General features: G+C 39.3%; 1 protein-coding gene across 2 annotated transcripts in view; it reads left to right on the top strand.

Annotated features, from left to right (window-relative positions):
- Positions 1 to 19,688, top strand: part of PRRX1 (paired related homeobox 1) — an 84,448-nt gene extending 64,760 nt beyond the window's left edge. Inside the window, exons 2-5 of one of the 2 annotated variants that reach the window (XM_040263535.1) lie at positions 1,768 to 1,943; positions 6,655 to 6,836; positions 10,589 to 10,660; positions 16,363 to 19,688. In XM_040263535.1, the coding sequence (XP_040119469.1) occupies positions 1,768 to 1,943; positions 6,655 to 6,836; positions 10,589 to 10,643 (413 nt within the window). In that variant the 3' untranslated portion in view covers positions 10,644 to 10,660; positions 16,363 to 19,688. The remainder of the gene's footprint in view (positions 1 to 1,767; positions 1,944 to 6,654; positions 6,837 to 10,588; positions 10,661 to 16,362) is intronic. The other variant, XM_040263534.1, reaches the window with a different exon arrangement.
- Positions 19,689 to 20,328: the final 640 nt, after the last annotated feature.

The raw sequence follows: 20,328 nt of genomic DNA, 5'->3' as shown, positions 1-20,328 counted from the left end.
GTATACGAGTGCTTTACCTCTCAGGAGGGAACGAGCAGTCTCTGTTCTGAGCTCCAAGGGCATCATTGGTGAAGCAGCACTCGTGAAGAAGGTGGTCTCTCATCAGAAGTCTTGGAGGCCTCAGGTAGGCACTGAGAGATCTGGGCTGGGAGTTCCTAGATTTAAGCTGCACTTCGAATCCCCACCCAACTCTGGAACATGCCCCCACTCTACAGTAATAACACTACAGCTCAGGTGTGGATCATTCCTCCTGGGACATCAGGATTCACGCTAGTAGTTTTCTTGAGTGTTTTGTGTGTTCACAGTTACAGAGGGTCAGGAGACTTCTCTTGTTCAGTGGCTCGGTCATGTCTGAGTCTTTGTGACCCTGTGGACTCTAGCCCTCCAGGCTCCTCTGTCCATGGAATTTCCCAGGCAGGAATACTGGAGTGGGTTGCCATTTCCTTCTCCAGGAGGTCTTCCCAACCCAGGGATCGAGCCCATGTCTCCTATATTGGCAGGTGGGTTCTTTATCACTGTGCCACCTGGGAAGCCCTCAGGAGAATTTACATGTTGAAAAAAAGCGACTTGAGAGCTACTTCCATTGAATGTGGAACAAGTGGCCACACACTCTTTCCCAACATCCTCACTTTCACTCCTTGTATTTTCCTTCGAGATGACTGGGAAAAGCGATTGGAAGTGTGAGTCTGGTTCATCAGGCAGAGCATGTGACTTGGGCCTGAGCAACTCGAGCTGTAAATCTCTGAGTACTGCAGAGGCTCAGTGGTGCCTTGGGTATGAGGGTAAGGGGTAAGACAGTGATGTTAGCACAGCTGGTATCCTGCTCAGCCCCACAAATCCATCGCTCCTGCTGGACCGAGGGACGGCAGCAGGACAGGATCACACTACTCTCTCACAGCCCTGGGCAGGCTGGACCAACTGGCCATGGTGCCTTTGGGGGAACTCTGAGAAAATCAAGGAGGAATCTTGATGGCTAAAAACTTGAGGACATGATTCTCCAAAGGTTCCTAAGACTTCAAAGCCCTAGAACTCAAATTTGGGGTGAAACTGGTTCAGAGGTCTTTCAGGACTATTCTTGAGTTCTTAGTGAGTTTGAGGTCAGCATCAGCTGGGGTGGGTAGGTGTTGTAGCACTAGCCCTGATCTAAGCTGATGCCCTTGATGCCTAACTCAGCAACAGCATGGAGCCTTGAACAAACTTAGTGAGGGATTATTTGCTTTTTCCAGGAAGATGCATGGGAAAAACTGAAATCCTTCTTATCTGTTTGAATATGGCTTTTCCTTTATAACTGCATTTGTGTTGATGTGGGTTTGTGGAGGTGACATAACCAGGGAATTGTTCAGCTCCTTGGTTATGAAATTGTGAATGAACATAGCATTACCTAAGGCAAATGAAGTCCAAAGCAATCTCTTCTCCTTTCCATATCTCTGGAGACATCCAGAGAATATAGAGAGGAGTAAAATGTTTCTTTTGCCCTCTTTCACAAAACAGGCTTCAGGGAGCATATGAAAAGATCTCTCTGACAGTTCAGGTCTGGTTGAAGATTTAGAAGCAACAAACAAACATCAAAACTGTGGTGGGTTCTTGGTGTATGAACTCGACGGCACCAAAACCTGTATTTGCCCCTGGAAAGTGGCATTTGGCCCTAGCACTTTGATGAGTGTGGGAGCCAAGGAAACAGTTTCATTGTAGATATACAGAGAAGAGGTATAAACCAGACCTCTGACATGACTTTAGCTCCTTTATTATCAATTTCTTGTATTCCAGATGATCAACTGAACTCAGAGGAAAAGAAGAAGAGAAAGCAGCGGAGGAACAGGACAACCTTCAACAGCAGTCAGCTGCAGGCTTTGGAGCGTGTCTTTGAGCGGACACACTACCCAGATGCATTTGTGCGAGAAGACCTTGCCCGCCGGGTGAACCTCACTGAGGCCAGAGTGCAGGTAACCAGAGTACTCCCGCCTCAAAGGCACATCTCTGAAGACTGTTGAAAAACACCGCTTGTAGATTTCAGACCAGGGCTGATAGTAAGAAGTATCATAAGTGGGCAGCATGAAGACAGAATCAGTTTCTGATTGTGTTTCTTTTGGCAGAAGCATATTTTAAAAAATCAAAGTGAAGGCCTTTCAGTAGGGCAGAATATGCCTTGCTAGCGGTCTCACTCTTCTCACTGTTTCCCACCCTTCCAGATTCATGTTATAAACATTGTCCATCAGAGCATTTGACTCTGCACCTTCCCCACCACCTTGCCCCAGCTTTCAACTTGAGCAGTCAGGTGGTCAAAGAGATGAACTCTCTGACCCCTACCTCAGTTTTCCTCCCCAGACTTTGGGAATGTCCAAATCTTCAAGAAACATATTTATAGTGATGGACATGGATGGCAGTGGGGAATGAACACATCAAAGACCTTGAACTTAGAAACTGCATTAAGAGCACATTTAAGTACGTGATTTTGTGTTTTCGTGAAGTGAAGAAGGGTAAGTGTATATAAAACAAGGTGAAGAGAGAATAGTAATTCTTTCAAATATTAATGCCATGACTCATCAACTACAAGCCAGGCATCTAGAAATAATACAATCTGTGATTAGGAATAATAATGATGATAATAATAACTAATACGAGTTGAGCCCTTATAGGCCAACCAGTGTCCTTAGTTACATAACTAATCTGTCCAATCCTCACCCCAATTCAGTGAGGTGGATAATATTTATCCGACAGGTACGGAAACTGAGACTCAGAGGTTAAAGGATTGTATATAACGTGACACAGCTAGGAAGGGGCTGAACTAGAATTTGAAGACACATATGCATATCTAAAGTTCATGTTTTTAAGCATTACAGTAGATTTTAAATAAATACGTAAATACAAGTCCTCTGGCTACATGCTTTTTCAAGCAGTGCTTTGCTATCTCTGCTCAGAGTCCAGATTTGATTATCTTCCCTACTGCTAGAGGTAGGCTTGTCTTCCCTAATAAATTATTGTTTGTAAATCTGTGTTCAGTCTGAGATTGAAGAATTTCTTTTTGAAAAATACCTTTTAAAAAATTTATTTACTTTTGGTTCTGCTGGGTCTTCATTGCTGTGCAGGCTTTTCTCTAGTTGCAGAGAGCGGGGCCTACTCTCCATAGCAGTGCATGGGTTTTCGTTGCGGTGGCTTTTCTTGTTGGGGAGCATGGGCTCTAGAGCACAGACTCAATAGTTGTGGTGCATGGGCTTAGTTGCTCTGCAGCATGTAGGATCTTCCTGGACCACAGATCAAACCTGTGTCTCCTACTTTGGCAGGTGGAATCTTCATCCCTGAGTCACCAGGGTAGGCCCTGGGCTGGAAGGATTTCTTTCTGCAAATGATAACTCTCTTGATGGGGGACTTGGGCTAGGGTGTGGGAGGGTATGGAGGCTAGGAACTGTATGCAGAACCCTATCCTGTGAGAGATATTTGTTGAGTTGAGGGAGAGGGTCTGAGAGGTTGCCTCAGCCTGAAGACAGTGTGCAAGCATTGTCCCTGTGAAATGAGGATTTCACCTAGAAGTCCTCTCCAGGAGGAAAAAAAATGTCTTTGACAAAAAGGGTAAGTTGCCTGGGCACTGTGGTACCCCCAAGGATAGGTTAGGAAAAGGCAGATGTGAGGATGCTGTTGTTACTGTGTGGGAGTCTCAGGGCTCAGGTGAGAGTGGTCCACAGGCACAAGCTCAGTTCTGCTCTCTCCATCCTGCGGTCCACAGCACAACTCAGGTCTGCCTTCCCACATCCTCTTCCCCCATGCTGCTCACCACAGATCTCCAAACACATTCCCTGTTTCTACTCTTAAATCCTTTCTTCTCTCCTTCAAAACTCATATTTTTTTTTAATGCCCCTGGCTTGGCCTACAGTGGCATAATAAATAATTTTAGGTCAATAACTCACAATGCCTGAAAGTACCACTTTTGCCATGGCAATTTGAATTTTAAACAAGGGAACCTGAACAGGGCAATGCTGGGAATTAACAAAAAAAGGTGAAAGAACAATTTTGGATTAGGGAGCTAAATTGGTCCCATCACAATAAGCAAATGACTTTCTTATATGTTGAAACTATTTTATCTTCTTCCTTTTCCATTCTACTATGTTCTAAAGTCTTTTAGAATTGTGAACATTTCCCATGTAAGCAGGACAGAATTCTCCCTTTGTGAAGACTTAGCCTTTGCCAGTCTGAACCACTGCCTCTGAATCTGGCCTTCTTTATATTTATGACCTTTATCACAATGTGACATGTATTATATTAAGTTGTATGCAGGCCAACTTCCCTAGCTAGACTGTGAAGTTCTCTTGGATAGAAGCCATATCTTATCATCATTGCAATCTCATTTTCTCCCTGTCTTTTTTTCCTTTCAAATATTTATCAAGCATCTGTTATTCTCTTGGAACTGGTTTGGGTTTGCTGGGGATAAATAATACACTGGCTCTTTCCTCAAAGATGTTCCAGACTGGGAGCAGAGAAGACAAATGTGCAGATCACACTATTATCAGAGCATAAGATGATTCCTACACTAAAGAAATGTTCAAGAACTAGTGATAGATCAGAGGAAGGAATGATTAAATCTGCCTGGGGAAAAAGAGAATACGTGAAGATGGAGTAGTCACTCTATGCCAAGTCTCACAACAACCTGTGAGTTGGTATTATCATCTTTATTTGATTGTGAGACAAAGGATCAGAGACATATATAACTATCCAAGGACAAATCTTTAAGTCATGGAGCCAGTATTTTTTCATTAACTCTGTTAGATTTTAAAATCACGTTCCTCCCACACTAACATTTCACAAAGAAGGTGATGTTCAAGTTAAATCTTAAAAAAAAAAAAATGTGTCTTTGACACCTGGATAAAAGGGGAGAATACTGCTGACAGAGAGAATATTCAGTTTGAATACATATAGGTGGGAAAATAGCCAAATCCATTTGGGAGTCTTAACTCCAGAGTAAGATCTGAAATGATGAAGCACCAGTGCGTGAGGGCCAAGTGATACAGAATGTGGCTGAATCAATGGACAATGAGCTAATTCTTAAACAGTCTTTGTTCTAGAATAAAGATAAGATATTATCTTTGATATGTTTGATAAAACATTTTGATTTTATTCTGTGGGTGACAGAGAGTCAGTGGATGATAGAAAGCTAAAGAGAAGCACTAATATATTTGCATTTAAGATGATAACTCTAATAGGAATGTGAAGGACACCTTAGAAAGAAAAGAGCTGAAGCCAGAAAAGATTCTTCCTCTGCTGATTTGCACCCTGGTCTTCCATGGGGCACCAATCATATGGTATTCTATGTGAATGTTGCCAGCTAGTGCTGTGAAATTGTCCTACTCTGCACTATAGGATTTCTTTCTCCCACACCTTGTCATGCCTTTCCAGAACTGTACCTAAAATTCTTGTACTGCTGTCTTTCAAATTTACATGTCTATCTTCTTTTAGTAGATTGTGAGCTGCTTATGAGCAGAGAGTAAGTCTCATCTCTCCATCCCAGTATTTAGGCCAGGAACTAGAATGCAGTCTCCACAAAGACTGGGAATGAGTAAATGAAGGAATAAAATTCCACAGCAGTACAGAAGAGTCGTAAGATCATAAGTCAGATGTTCTTGAGCTCAAAAACTCAGCCATTTATTACTTCTGTGAACTTCAACAGAGTCCATCTCATTGAGACGGTTTTCTCAACTCTGAAATAGAAATAATAACACCTAATTGTGGAATTGTCATAACTATGAAAAATACAGGTAACATGTTTGTATAAATTCCTAGTCCTAGTAGCACTTAATAAATGGTAGAGTTTTTATTAGCTGTCGTCAGTGGTATCAGTGCTGCCCATTTCCTTGGAAGCCTGCAATTAAATATACTCCTGAACCAGATTCCAACTTTCAGTATCTGAATTTCTGTTTCACAAGTTTCTTTCTAGAACTTCAGGAGACATGCCAGAAGTGCTGGAACATTAATAATCAGTGACTGACAGGGGCCAATGAATGAATCCACAACTCTTTCACCTCTCCAGTGGGAGGTGTGTGCCCTGTGTCATCCTTAGGGTCCCTCAAGGTTTAAGCTCCCACAGACAGAGCTGGTTCAGTAGCACACCAGTTAGCGGTTGCTTTTCTTCTGTTACTTCCTCCCTCTTCTGTGGTTATTCCTTTCACCTCCCAGATAAACTGTTTGCTTCTGAAATCCTTAACGCAGGGTCTACTTCTGGGAAGATGGGAGATTTTCTTTAAATATCCAATAAGTATCATAAAAGCAGATGATGTTTCTGCCTTTTGAAGAACTTTGAAGAAACTTTTAAAATGTCATTATACCTGTGGCAGAAGTCTGGGTGAGATTTTTCTTTTTTATTATAATTCCGAGAGGAATTATAATCCACAATCTGCTGTCAAATGGGTTCGTCATGGATCCCATATCTGGTGGCTTGATCACTGGAAGCACCTCTTAGTTTTTGTTCTTAATAGCCCTGGAACATGGCCCACTGGGGAAGGATTATGGCATGTTTTCTGTTGTTCTAGGAAGAATTCCATGCTTAGCCTATGTCTTCCTTGGGAAGGTATTGTATGGGAAAAATCAACCAGGAGTTTATTCATGGAACCTCTCCTTTGTGTTTCCTCTCCCTCCTCATGCCCTTCTCTCCTTCTGACAATCCTCCAGGTGTGGTTTCAGAACCGAAGAGCCAAATTCCGCAGGAATGAGAGGGCCATGCTGGCCAATAAAAATGCTTCCCTGCTCAAATCCTACTCAGGAGACGTGACTGCTGTGGAGCAGCCCATCGTACCTCGCCCTGCTCCAAGACCCACTGATTATCTCTCCTGGGGGACGGCCTCTCCGTACAGGTGAATGACTGGTCCACTCTCCCTTGCTCCACCTCCACACATTTCTCAGCGGTTGGTCACATTCAAAGCTGCTTGTGCAGCTGGCTGCCATTTCTTACTGGGTTAACCTCTTCAGAGACATTCAACTTGCTGACATCCCCAGATTTTCACAGGAGATCACTAGTTGCCCCAGGAGCAGGGTCTGGGGCAGAAGAGAGAGGGGCAGGCCAACAGCAGTCTCCTCTTGGACTCAGGAACTCTTGCAAAGGTTTCAAAGATGGGGAAGAATCTAAAAGAAAAAATCGTTAAGCTATGCCCAGAGTCCCTCTTGCAATCATTCTGGAACAAAACTTTATTTCATTTCCAAATTGGACAGATCGGTTCGATTATGCTCAAGTAGGAATTTAACACATAAGGCTCTAAGTGTAGGACCAAAGGCAAACTTCACAATAAAACTGATGTGGATGAAAAGAAGTAAGGAAGGGGAAAAACAAGGAGAGAGACAGAGAGAGAAGGGAAAAAACCCAAGATCATTCAGATCACTCTAATGACCATAGTTCTTTATTAATAGGTGGGAATGTCTTGTGATCCAAGATGCTTTCCTATTCTATTGCTAGTTCTTGTCAACTTATTTGAAGTTCTTTTGGGGTTAGTTTGTGTGGGTTTAAAAAAAAAATATATATGAAAGCAGTGTATAATTTTCACTAAATTTTTATATTTAAAAGGTGAAAAATATGAAGGAAGCAAATAATATTATTTCAGTTACTTGGAAAAGCTTTTAACTTTCATCGATTATGCTGTTCAGAAAAAGAAAAAAAAAAAAACAGACGAATGCCAGAGGGAAGCTGAAACACTTGTGCCTAATGCATTGCAATCAGTCTAAAGTGTCCATTTGAACCTAAGCCTGAGTACTCTTAGAAACCAGGTCAAGGCTCTATTTTCTCTGGTCAATTGAAGCAGAGGAAGAAGTATTTACAAACCACTTACTATGCTTCTGTTTACCTTTTTATTGTTAAGGTTAATTAAGAGTTTAAAGAGAGGTTTTAAACTAAGTGTAAGAGATTATCTCCCAGTTGATGCTGACTGAGTTCCTGATGTGAAATGCAACACTAGTGAAATGCAGATAGTTTCAAATTTGATCTCTCTAATTAAAGCAAAAACCTTACCTAAATATTCTTTCTGTTTGAAATCAGTTCCTTGAAAGAAATGCCATAAATGCATTTGGAAATTTCTTTTAAATTCCCCATTATGAAATTAGCCTGAATTGCTTTGGTCTATGCTTAGGAAATTGGAAATTACTATTGCTCTTAGACACAGTATGCTTTGCTAATTTCAAAAGATTAGTCCTATTTGTGTGTCCTTTTTAAAATTTAGACTTCTCTCCCAAAGGATTTACTGAAAAATATATTTTGCAGACCATTATAAAATCACATATTCTTTAATTTTTTAAATAAGTGAAAGATTGCTTTGGTGGTTTTTTTTTTTTTTTTTAAATAAATAGTGGTAGCTCATAGACTCGTTAAATGGTTTGGGAAATGGATGTGGATCAGAGCTTGAAGTCCCTGGTTTGAATCTGGTCACAACCAGGAAGTTTAGCTCCTTTTTATTTATTCCTGGATCCTAGTAAGGAACTTTTTTTACCAGCTGTAATAACCCAGATGGCTGTCATGTGGTCTTTACCAGTGAGAGACAGAGAGCAGTATCCTGCATAGTGGGGATGAAAACCTTAATATTGGACTAGATTACTTGGACCTCAGCAGAAGTTCAAATCCCATGCCTGATTATACATACTTTGTATATGGGCATCTAACTGAAATTATTAGCATGCAATTTATGTATGCTTTTTGGGGAAGTGTTATATTTTAATTTGAAAGATTGTGTAGAAATACTAGATACACTTTTAAAAAAAACACTCATAATTCCACCATCTTGAGATAAGTATTGTTTATTTTTGCAATTAGAGTTCAGTATTTTATATAGTATAGACATAGTGTAAATACTATTTTGTATTCTGCTCCTTTCACTTAAAATCATATAACCTAGTTACTTCTTATTCAATTCATGGTATACTTTTATATCTTTTCTCTCTTAGACACAGAGTTTGTTAAAAATAATTAAAAATCTCACAGAATCTGACTGTTCATATTCTGTATGAAGAATAAATTAATCTCCAGATTTAAGTAGAAAAATGATGGTTTAAACAGTAATTTAATCAACAATTATGTTTTTGACCCAGTGTTGACTGAAGTGTTTATATTTTGATTAATTTCAAAAAGTGGCAAAAAATTATCTTGTTCCTTAAAGATATTTCTGCTGTGTTTAGAGCCAAAATACTCATTATGATCTCACATTTGAAGCTTGGTAGGAAATATAAGTGTTTTTAAGGAAATATAAAAGAAAACCAAGTGATGAAAAGCAAAGGAAATGATAGATCTTTTGTGTTCTGGAAAATTAACTCGCTATTTCTGTTGGTACTATTATGTCAAATTAGTTATCTCACATGTGACATTCATTAAAAAGCATTTCTCTTGGTTAATCCTTGGATGCTTCTGTGTGGCAGCTTTGTCCTTGATCTGGTTCCAAAGAAGAGACTGAACACTTGCCCGAATTTAAGTCTTCGGCATGCAGAGTTAGAGCCAGGGCTCATGAATCCTGTTTCTGTCTAATGTATTAGGCCATATAACCCTACTTTCATTCACATTAAATCTTACTCTACTGAAAATAGTAAAAAGAGTAAGACTGGAAAGCTACATAATCATGCCTGTTTGATTCAGGATTTGTCTCAGATGTGGGAAGCATGCCTGCCACTGAGGTCCATGTTCTGGAGTGTGTGGGCATTCCCTGGCATGAATGAGACATGCAACCCAGGGACTGTGAGGAGACAATTTTGCCAGAGAGGACAGTTTGCTGACTTCCCCTGGAAGAAGAGAGGAGGAAACCAAGTCTCAAAGCAGATAGCTTGCGTATGGTCAGAATTATAACATGGGAAACAGCCAACACTTTTTTTTTTTTTTTCTGGGTGTCTTTTATATCCAGAGTGGTGGTTGTATAATTAATCATCCAAACTGGGACACTTGTGAGAGTAAAAGGGGGGTGCTATTAATAATGGCACAGGACAACAGGCCTAAACTGGGATTGTCCCTGGCAAACTGAGACATGTGGTTCACTCTGTTTATAGCATGTCCTGACCTCCTTCATTACCTCGAGGATATTAGAGGTGATGATGTCAGGCAGGCAACTGAGTCGCCCAGAGTAGCAAAGTAGTCCCTAACTGGACACTACTGTCTTGGCAGGTGTCTTCTTTATCTACTCAAAGCCAGTTGAAAGAAGCTTGTCTTCAGCGCGCATACTCACTGCTTTGCTCAGAACTGTTTTCTTAGGCAAATGAAAGCACACACAAGCACCAGAGTTATTAGGACTCCTTGACTGTACAGTTTTGCCTCTTGGGCAGCAGTGATTTACCAAGTCCTGGACTTTTGACTGTTGTTTTGAATGAAGTAGTCAAGAAACCTTTCCTCAGGGACATCCTTTCCTGTGAAAGATAGATAAAGAATGATCTGGCCCTGCAGTACTGATCTGGATTGCCTTTTCCAGAGGGAGGGCTGGGCTTCAAAGGAAACTAAAGACAAGTGAAAGAGAGGCCAGTGATCCTTACCCACGATTTCCCTCCCCTAACCTTCTCCTCCTCCCCTCATTTGATCGTGGTCACAGTGCTGCCTGACATCTGCTGAACGCATTTGGCTCATTTCTCCCTTTCACACTTTCAAAAATAGATCCTCCTCCCTCCCAAGATGTTGTTTACACGAGGGGCTTCATAACGGATTCTAACGGAAGACACTGAAAAGGTAACTTGTCAGAGGGGGAAGAGGGTGGCTGCTGGGGGTAGGGTGTAAGTGGGAATTAAGTATGTTCAAGAAAGCGGGGCTTACAGTCCTAGAAATGAAAGCAGTGAGGTCTTCCAGTGGGAAATACTATTGGAAACCAGAGCTGCAAGAAAAATACGTCCATAGAGTTCAGGGTCGCCTGACAGCCTAGAGAAGGGCTCTTCAAGGATTACTGGGCGTATGACTCGCCTGGGATCATGTTACAGTGCAGACTCAGATTCAGTAAGTCTAGGGCAAGACCTGGGAAGTGTGCATCTAACATGCTTCCATTGTGATGCCCAGGCTGTGGACACTTGGTACATGCTTTGAATAGTGAGGCTTTAGGGGCTATAGGACAGAGGTCAGAAGAACTATGTTCTTGTCCTGGCTCTTGTTGCTCTTCAGGCCAGTTGAGTCATGAATCTCTTATGTGCCTTGTATCTAAGATTGAGCTAGTAAGAATTTCCCTATTATATATCACACAGGGGCATTTGGAACCTATGGTTAAGCAACGTGCATTTCAAAAAGAAACACAAAAATCACTGAGATAGCAGAAAGATGCAAGACTTCATATATAAAACATTTTTAGAGGAAAAATGTTTACAATGGCAGATGGATCACGGAACATGCAGTGTAAACTGAAGTCTTAGTAATGAAATATGGTCCAAAGGTGTCTACTTTAAGAGCTAAATGCACATTTAAAGAGATCGACTTCTGAGTTTTAAAAAGAGAAGTTGGAAATGATTACTTTAATTATAAAAGATCACTTCCCAAAGGATTTATCGGGTCTCTCCTTAAAAGTTTAAATTCCCCTAGGAAAACTCATATTGAATTTTATTAGATGGAAGCACGTAAACCTCTGTTGTTCTTGCACTGACAACGGAACAAACCCAAGAGATGATCTCCAACCTTTACACATCACAAACAGACTCACAAAAACCTCAAGCTCTATAGCCTTTGGAAAAATCTGAGAATCCCTAGGATCTCAGAAAGACACACAGACTTCTGGGGCTGACAGATCTGTCTTTGGGGTGAAGTTTTCCATAGTTGGTTATCATTTGTCTGAAAAGATCAAATAGAAAACAGAGTTGAAAACTGATTCAGGTATTATCCACCCCCACCCTCAGCTCCCCTTAATTGTTCTGTGATTGGTGGGATTGCATTCTGGGTGACTAGAAAGCAGAAGGGGAGATGCTCCTAAGTTTCCTGGCTTCCATACCATGCATAGTATTCCCCATACTTCCTTTGGTGTTTGACAGCCGTTTTAACATATTATTCCTCAAGACAACCTCTCAAGGTAGGTTGAAATTATCAAAAATGATTTGTCCCCCTGTGAAAACAGAACTCTAACCCTGCTGGTGGTTAGCATTCTGCTGTCTATGGCTGAGCTCCATCTGTTAGGAATCTCCAAATAAGGAGATGGAAAAATTTCAAGCTTACTTAAATGTGTCAGCTCTGTGCAAGTTCCAGAGCAGATTTGCTGAATCAACAGATGGGATGCAAGCATTTCTTTTTCATCTCTGATTCCTCAATGCCTTTTATTCATCAGTGTGATTTCTTGGTCACGGACACAAAGAACTTTACATTCTTAAAAACCAAATAGAAATGTTGCTTTGGCCAAATGCTATAAAGCCCAGTCTTAGTACTTATCTCATGTCTCCATCCTGTTAGAGGAATAGGCAGAAGGTAAGATCAACGGGCAAGATCTCTAGGTGTCAGTAAGCAAGCTCTTTGTGTTATCATGTGCTTAATAAATTAATTAGTTTTAACCTCATCTTTTTAGCCCAGGAAGCTTAATCCTGTTTAGGAAGGCCATGATCTTAATGGCCCCCCAAATTTGGTTGAAAACAGCTTATTAACCTTATTGGTTTCTGTCTTGTGAGAAAACCTTTCAAAGTTCTCTTTATTTTCCTAACACAGAGCTTCAAAAGTTTTGATGACATGGAAAACAGGTGGTCATGAACAATCTTTCAGATTGGCAGCCACTCAAGGCTTTCTTGCATCTGTTGTTACTTTTGGAAGTGGGTCCTCTCCATCATATTTCTAAGGCCTTTCAAAAGAATGACTAAGCTGTTTTTAGATTAATTTTGTCTTTTCTGACAACATGTCTTGATTGGCACTGGTATGTCAAAGGACTGGTCCCTACTTGCCTAAATGGCACTTTTAATTTAGATTGAGAGACTAGACTCATGTCAAACTACTGGAGGGAAAACAGACTCATTTTCTTTAATTTATGCACAAAATATTGCTGAGGTCTCTGCCTATACAGTTGTGTATTCTAAGCATTTATTTAGAGGCTGTGAATTAAGACAGTCTTACTTCTTATGGCTATGCAATGCTGAAATGTTTGACCAATTTTTGAAAGTTTATAACTGTTCTAAACATTTATCAAATGAAAATCTTATCACTTATCAAGCATCTAGGATATTGCAAAACTCATTCATTAATAGCAACTGCTTTTTTATTCAGATAACCTTCTAACTTGAGAGCTACCTATAAGGCATTAACATGGTCTCAAAACACAGTGGTGTCTTTATAAAAGAACCACAGTACAATTAGACAAGAGTGATGTTCTCAACTCTGCAAACAAAGCCTGTTGTTTAAGGAAAGGTGTCTCAGTGAAAATCTAGTTTCCCAGGTAAAATACAACTCCGATTTCACTAATTTGGGTTTGAGATGGGAAGTGGATCAACATTCATCTCATCTGGAATATTAACATTTGGCCTGCATTAGAGAGAGAGTCTCAATATTTCCAAGAAATGTGTTACCATACTAAGTCTTCAGCCTAGAAAACCAGATGACACTAGTAAATTATGAAGTTTACAGCAAAATGGTTGTATAATAGACAAAATTGAAATCACAAGTACAATAGACATTTCTAGAAAACAGTAACAGCATCTTCAGCAAACTAATCCCCCACAGTTCTAATTCCCTTTGTCAACTAAGGAAAATAGACCACACCCTTGATTATCAAAAGAAAGAGAGAATCTCTATTAAATGAGACTTTCCTTGTTTAGAATCTCAAAGGATGTCTCAGGAAACTGAGTCAAATTCTTAAAAGCACAGTATTCCATCTTTGCCATATTTCCAGTTTGCCATCAGAGAACCTTTTCTCTTTTTGTTCTTTCATGAAATTTTAGCTTCCTGTTTTCAGAAGCCATTCAATTTTATTCTCAGTATTTAACAAAAAAAACAGATAACTCAAAATCCCAACTTATCGCCTATACATTTAAACTGGTACCATGTATCATCTTTAGTACTTAATTCTCTCACAGAAATCTGGCTAAGAAAGGCTGATTTGGTTGATTTCATAATATACAACTTAGGTTCATTTCCCAAATCCAGGTGTCTCTTTTCTTAGATACTTAGATTTTTTTGTTTCTTTGAAATCTTAGATTTCAGTATATCCTAGAAATTTCTCAAGTATGTGATTTATGGATTTGCATTTCTTTCTGATAAGGTCTTGAACGGAAGCATGTAATTCATATAGAACTTAAATGATAATACGTAAATGGATTTTGAAAATAAGTGAAACTTCTTGGTATATTGTAACAACAACAACAAAGAAAAACGTGTCCCATTTTAACAGGTTGTTCTGATTATTTTTTTTTTCACTCCTAATTAAAACCTACTGAATTGAGACTGTTTTTCAGCTGTTGTCTTTTGGTAGATAGTGGTTGAAGTAAGTCTCTTCAGTAAATCTAACCTGCACCAATTTTTATTCATTTATTGGTTACTGTTAAAAGCTATTTGTGGTGGATTAAGAATATGCAGTCATCAGCCCCTGCTTGTGATATGTCCCTTCTGATTTTTCTCATTCTAGTAAGATACCAAAATTAATGGGAAGGACTGGTTCCTTAAAATAAAAGTCTGTTGGTAAAATACTTTTAGAAATCATTACTCACAGCAGGGTGACAGAGATCACTGATACTGAGCAGTAATCAGTTTAATCTTACAGTACCTAGATATTTCTCAGTTACTTATCTATTCACTAAATACTTTCTTGAATGCCAGATATGTGCTAGATATGGTGTTAGCTCTACCTGGAGGCACAGTGGTGAACAAGGCAGGTATGGTGTCTCATCTATGGAGCTTATAGTTGAGGAATTAAAATAAGTGCTAAAAGGAAAAGTACAGGGTGCTATAGATGAACCTAACTTTGCCTAGACAGTTAAGATCAGGTACCCAGAAAGGAATAAGGATTTTCATTTTCAAAAATGAAAGAGTGTGGTATTATTTCGGAACCCTTCTGAGTCTTCCTCTTGCGGTAGGACACCCATATAAACAAACACTCACACACATACCAGTGTTATAAGGGTCTTAAATTAAGGATGTATATTTCTAGTAGGACATAATTATAATTTTTAACCCAGTTTTCCTGGGTTAATTGCTAGTAACTGAGCTGAAACAGGCTTTTGTGAGTCTTGACTATAATTCTTGACTCGAAGTCTTGACTACATGGTGTCCCAAATAAGTATTAATGATATAATCTTCCTATTTGTAGAGTAGCTTTAGTTTTTTTCTCTTTCTGGTCCAACACTTGATCCCCAGAACCACAAACTCCTGTGTGGCTGACAAAATTGCATAGGAATGCAGGCACCAGAAGAGCACATGTCATTCCATTTATAAGTCTATCTCATTCCAACCCTCAGTTGAAAGGTATTTTGCTAATCTTAGAAACAACTAGAAATATGCTCATTTAATTAAAATGAGTTGTTCCTTTATATCTATTTAGTATCAACTAATAGATACCTTGCATCCTAGTCTAAGAAATCTTTACTTTTCCTTTTAAAGAAATTCTTGGATGCAATTAACAGAAAGCCACCAATTACAAATTTCTGCCCAGTGGTATTCCTAGGTCTTAATTACAGTCTCTGACTTTGGGTTTTTCTCTGCAATAAGAACAGTCAGAAACAATTACCTCTGAGGTCAGGAATACTGAAACTGGATCATTTGCTAGTTTATATAGGATATTTAAACATTTCCAAAATAATGGACATGGCATGCAGTGTAAGCTGCTCAAGTACTTTTGAGTATATAAAATCAAGGCCAATAGGGATGGAAACTTCTTGATTCTGCAATACTTGGTACCATCAACCAGTGGATCAAGAAAGCCAGAGAAGTCATCTTAGGTTGTTTAACTGGTTCTTCAAGGAAACTACTTAATATGGTATTCAGTGATTATCTAAAATGTGTTAAAATGTGTAAGAATTCAAGTCAGCTACCTAGAATGAGGAAGGCAAAATGCCCTTCAGTTTCTTTTTCCAAATGTCTCCTTCTCTTCCTCCTCGCTCCCAGAAACTAGTGATGTAGGCAGGACAAGATTAAATACTGTTTTAATTGGTCAGCTGATGAAACACCTGTTATCCACCATAAGCAGCTTTCTTCTCTCACCCCAGAAATAAATCATTACTCACTGTATCCAACACAGAAAATACTTCCCCCCTCACCTTGATCCACTCTCCACTGCTTTCCCCTGCCCTTCAAAACACTTGCCACTAAGGACCTTCAACACACTAAGGGCCTTAGACTAATGAAAACCTGGGGCTGTAAGGGACCTCAGAGGTCATGTAGTCCAAACCATCTGCCCCCATCCTGAGAGTTGCACCCATCTGGGGCACAGACTTGCGACTTCATGAAACTAATGCCTGTTATTCTCCCTGCTCTCTCCTTTGTCCCTACAGCGCCATGGCTACTTATTCTGCCACATGTGCCAACAATAACCCTGCACAGGGCATCAACATGGCCAACAGCATTGCCAACCTGAGACTGAAGGCCAAGGAATATAGTTTACAGAGGAACCAGGTGCCAACAGTCAACTGAGGAAAAAAAATAATTAAACAGGCCTAAGAAGAAATCAAAAACCATAAGACACCTATCCTGCTCTGTCATTTCTACATCTGCTGGAAAAATAAATAAATAAAAACAAACAAACAAAAAAAAAAACAGAACTAAACTATTGGGACCATGGCAGAGAAAAGCAGGAGAGGAGCAAAATGAAAATTAGTTAACAAATGTTCCTCCTCCCTCTGGGATACCACCACCACTTGTTTCTGTGTGTGTTAATTTTGTTTTTCCTTCTCTTCATATGCTTTGCTTAATATACTCTGAGCTTCTTCAGTTAAGTTCAGCCCACCCACCCCCATGATTGTATAGGTTTTAAAAGAATCGACAGCAGCCAAAGAAACCATATATGTATATATATATTCAGAATACTTGCCTATAGTCTCCTCAGTGAACCTCAGTGCCTTACCCCATCCTTCTTTTCAGTTCTCTGATCAGAAGCTCTAGGAACTTCTGAAAAGCCAAAGTCTTTCTGAAGAATTGGTGCCAGACATAGTTCCCTTGCTCATTGTCTCCATCTGTGTTGGTCATGGTAAGGTTATTCCATCAGCTACTATGGGGGGAAAACAAAGCAATTGTATGCAACATCTGGTCACTGGCCTGTCTAATCCAATGTGATTGGCTATGTCTGGCTAATTCTATGCTCTAAGCTCTAGATTTAAGCTCTAAGCAATAGAGGATAATATCACCTCACTACTACCCCTCACCCCTATCCAAGCAAACAGCCATCTTAAGTTAAAGACATTTGTTGTTTCTTGAGTAATTTGCTAACATAGGCTTATTTGATAGAAGACTTATTTTTCACTTGAGAGAGGAAGAGACATTTCTCTAGGAAAACAAACACTAAGTTGTGAAAGGCATGGCCTACATCTCTTTGGTGCCTTAAGGGTAGTCAGATGCACACTTATATATATACTGTATATATTTATATATTATATATATATATATAAAATATTCTTACAAGCTTGAGTTTGCAGTTTCTCAAACACTACCAAGAGCAAATTTCACACCATCGCCAATGTCCTTATTTCTACCGTGGTTAAGACTTTCTATTAGGGATCTTGTTTCCTTTCTTTCTCTACACAAAATTCTTACTATGGCCACAGAGCAATTGATAAAGCAGCTGTTTGAGAACAGCTGTAACTTTCACATTAGTGTTTTAAATACATTAGAAACAATCAAGGCTATGAAAATGTCCTTGAGTTTGGCGCCTGAACTCTGGTGGAATGCTGACACATACTAAACTAGCATGAGAATTAGACTTAGCAGAGGAAAAGCCATTTAGTTATCTGTCCTTTTCCCACTCAACAGGAATAGGAAAGATACATGATTCAGTGAAATACTTAAAGGTTTATCTAAATTCTAAGAATTTGAAAGGCAATTGTTGGCTATTTGTATCTTCTAACCTGTTGGAATAAAGTTTAGTATCTAGGGCTGGGAGCCAGGACTGACTGATCTCTTGTTTTTTTCTCTTTGTTCCCACCCATGCTTTTGTAACTTGTCAGGTAGACATGACCAAACCACACTAGCATGCCGTGCCTTGGTGTACCTTTTTTTTTGTAAAATGGGTTTAATGATACTTACCTACCTCACAGGGGTGTTGTGAGGCTCTAATCATTTGCTCCTTTATTCTTTCCTGTATTCTCTGTATGTCCAGCACTTTGTAGCCATGGGAGGGAAGGGACTATGAAAGAAAACTATGTTAATAGAAGGCTATGGTACCCAGAAGCCTTGTTTTCTAGCAAGGACATGCTACCTTGCTGTAAATACTTATAACCTTGCATTTGGAAATGAGAAATAGGCTTATATTTGCAGACCTCTCAGAAACCACATCATTTGACCAAAAAATAACTTGAGACACACAGAAGACATCTCTTTGACTTATATTTTCATCTTGACCAACTTGGATTTATAATAATTTTTAAAACTAGTCAAAAAGCTTTAGATTGATTTTGGCCAAATAAGCCAACTGTGAGTAACAGGCAAGGATTTGGGATTTAGGGTGCACTTTCAGTACACATTTGTGATTTTCCCTGGCATATCAGATTGAACTAATGGTGGTATTTTCAGTCAAACAGTCATCAACCTGAAAATGTATTTCCAATGTTGATTCTAAACTTTCTTTAAAGAAGGAAGCCCATCTTATATGCATTTGCTTTCATCAACTGATTTCCTCTTCTTTTAACATACTATTAAGTAATTTCTTACTGAATGGTTTATGTAGGCTGGCCGAACAACACACATTACTGCTTCCTAAAGTATTCTTCAACTGATTCTCTTGTCCCACTAGCTGCTGAGGATTATCAAGGTTTTATCCTAATAGATCAAAACATTCTTTGTGAAAAGAGTGCAGTCCAAGAAACTAGTGAACCTTTGGGGTTTGGGGAGAACAAACTAATAGAAGATTTGGGGTGTATAGTGCAGGGAATCGACACCATAGGTGAAAAGATTTTGCTAAAAATGGGGGGGATCTTAGAAGAGGGAGTAAAGAGATAGAGGATCATATAAAACAAGGTCATTTGAAACTTTCATCCTGACATTCATTTTGAGTGGTGGAGAGAAAAGCCTGAACCCCCATAACCCTAGTGCTGGATGAAATTAGGCAGTGCCTGGGCAAGTGCTTGCTGTCCAGGAATATCATAGAGTAATCAATGCTGTCAGCCATAGGAGCTTTTATTGCTAGTGAATCAATACCACAAACATTGACTATGTAAGGATCTGATGGAGAAATGTACACAGGGTACCAGCACTCAATTTTTTTCGTTCATTATTGATTTTAAAAAAAATAGAAGTTTCATATGTGATTTGAAACCACATATGAAAATTCTGGCTCCTAAACCAGATGTGAGAGGGCCTCAGGGCCACGAAGTTCAAAGGCATATCCCTGTTCTTCATCATCTATACCCAGGTAACAGATGAATACATGCCAACCGTCTGTGTTCCCAGTCCCTCCCCAAACAAGACACTGATGTGTAGAGTACTTGGCAGGTTAAATCAAGCTGGAAGAGGTGACTGGATAAAAAAGGGAATGACATTTAGGGTATAAAGATCTCATAAGAAATGTAATATGTAAATTATATCTTGCTTTATGATGTAAAATATACATTGTTTGCGCTAGAATAGAAGTGATTCCTTTTCAATAAAAAGAAAGAAGGATACAACTATGTCTGCTGAGTCTGATGGTTCTTTTCCCTTTGAAATTTAAAAACAGATCTGCTAAGATCTAAGACTGCATTCAGAAAAAAAGTGAAGGTAAGAGGAATTTCTGAACAAGATAACTTCTTAGAGTATAATAATATTTTCTACATATTTTGTTTGTTTCTCACAGACAAAGACAACAGTAGGAGAAGGTGGGGGCACTTTTCAGTAGAATGGGTAAGTGTAGAGTGAACCTTTAAGGAGAGTTTGGCTATTTTTCACCCAACCCTTTAGTATCCACAATAATGTATATCATTAGACAAAACAGATTAATAACAGCCTTTTCTTTTAGAAAAAAGAAGGAACAAAGTAAAATTTCTTAAGCACCTATTGTTACAGTATTGAGTGTGTAGTAAGTGGGGGAGGGGTGGTAGAAAAATAGGGAAATGAGTTTTTTTTTTCATACAAATTAAAGTAAATCTGATTTAAATGGCAAACATATCATGAACAAATTTATGCAATAGAAAGTGAAGTTGCATCCGACTCTTTGCGACCACATGGACTGTAGCCTACCAGGCTACTCCGTCCATAGCATTTTCCAGGCAAGAGTGCCAGAGTAGGTTGCCATTTCCTTCTCTAGGGGATCTTCCTAACCCAGAGATCGAACC

Source organism: Oryx dammah, unplaced genomic scaffold (genome assembly GCF_014754425.2).
Source record: "Oryx dammah isolate SB20612 unplaced genomic scaffold, SCBI_Odam_1.1 HiC_scaffold_21, whole genome shotgun sequence".
In the NCBI taxonomy this organism is placed as follows: Eukaryota; Metazoa; Chordata; class Mammalia; order Artiodactyla; family Bovidae; genus Oryx; species Oryx dammah.
Note: the sequence above shows the minus strand (reverse complement) of the source record. Positions and strands in the feature narration are given on the sequence as shown.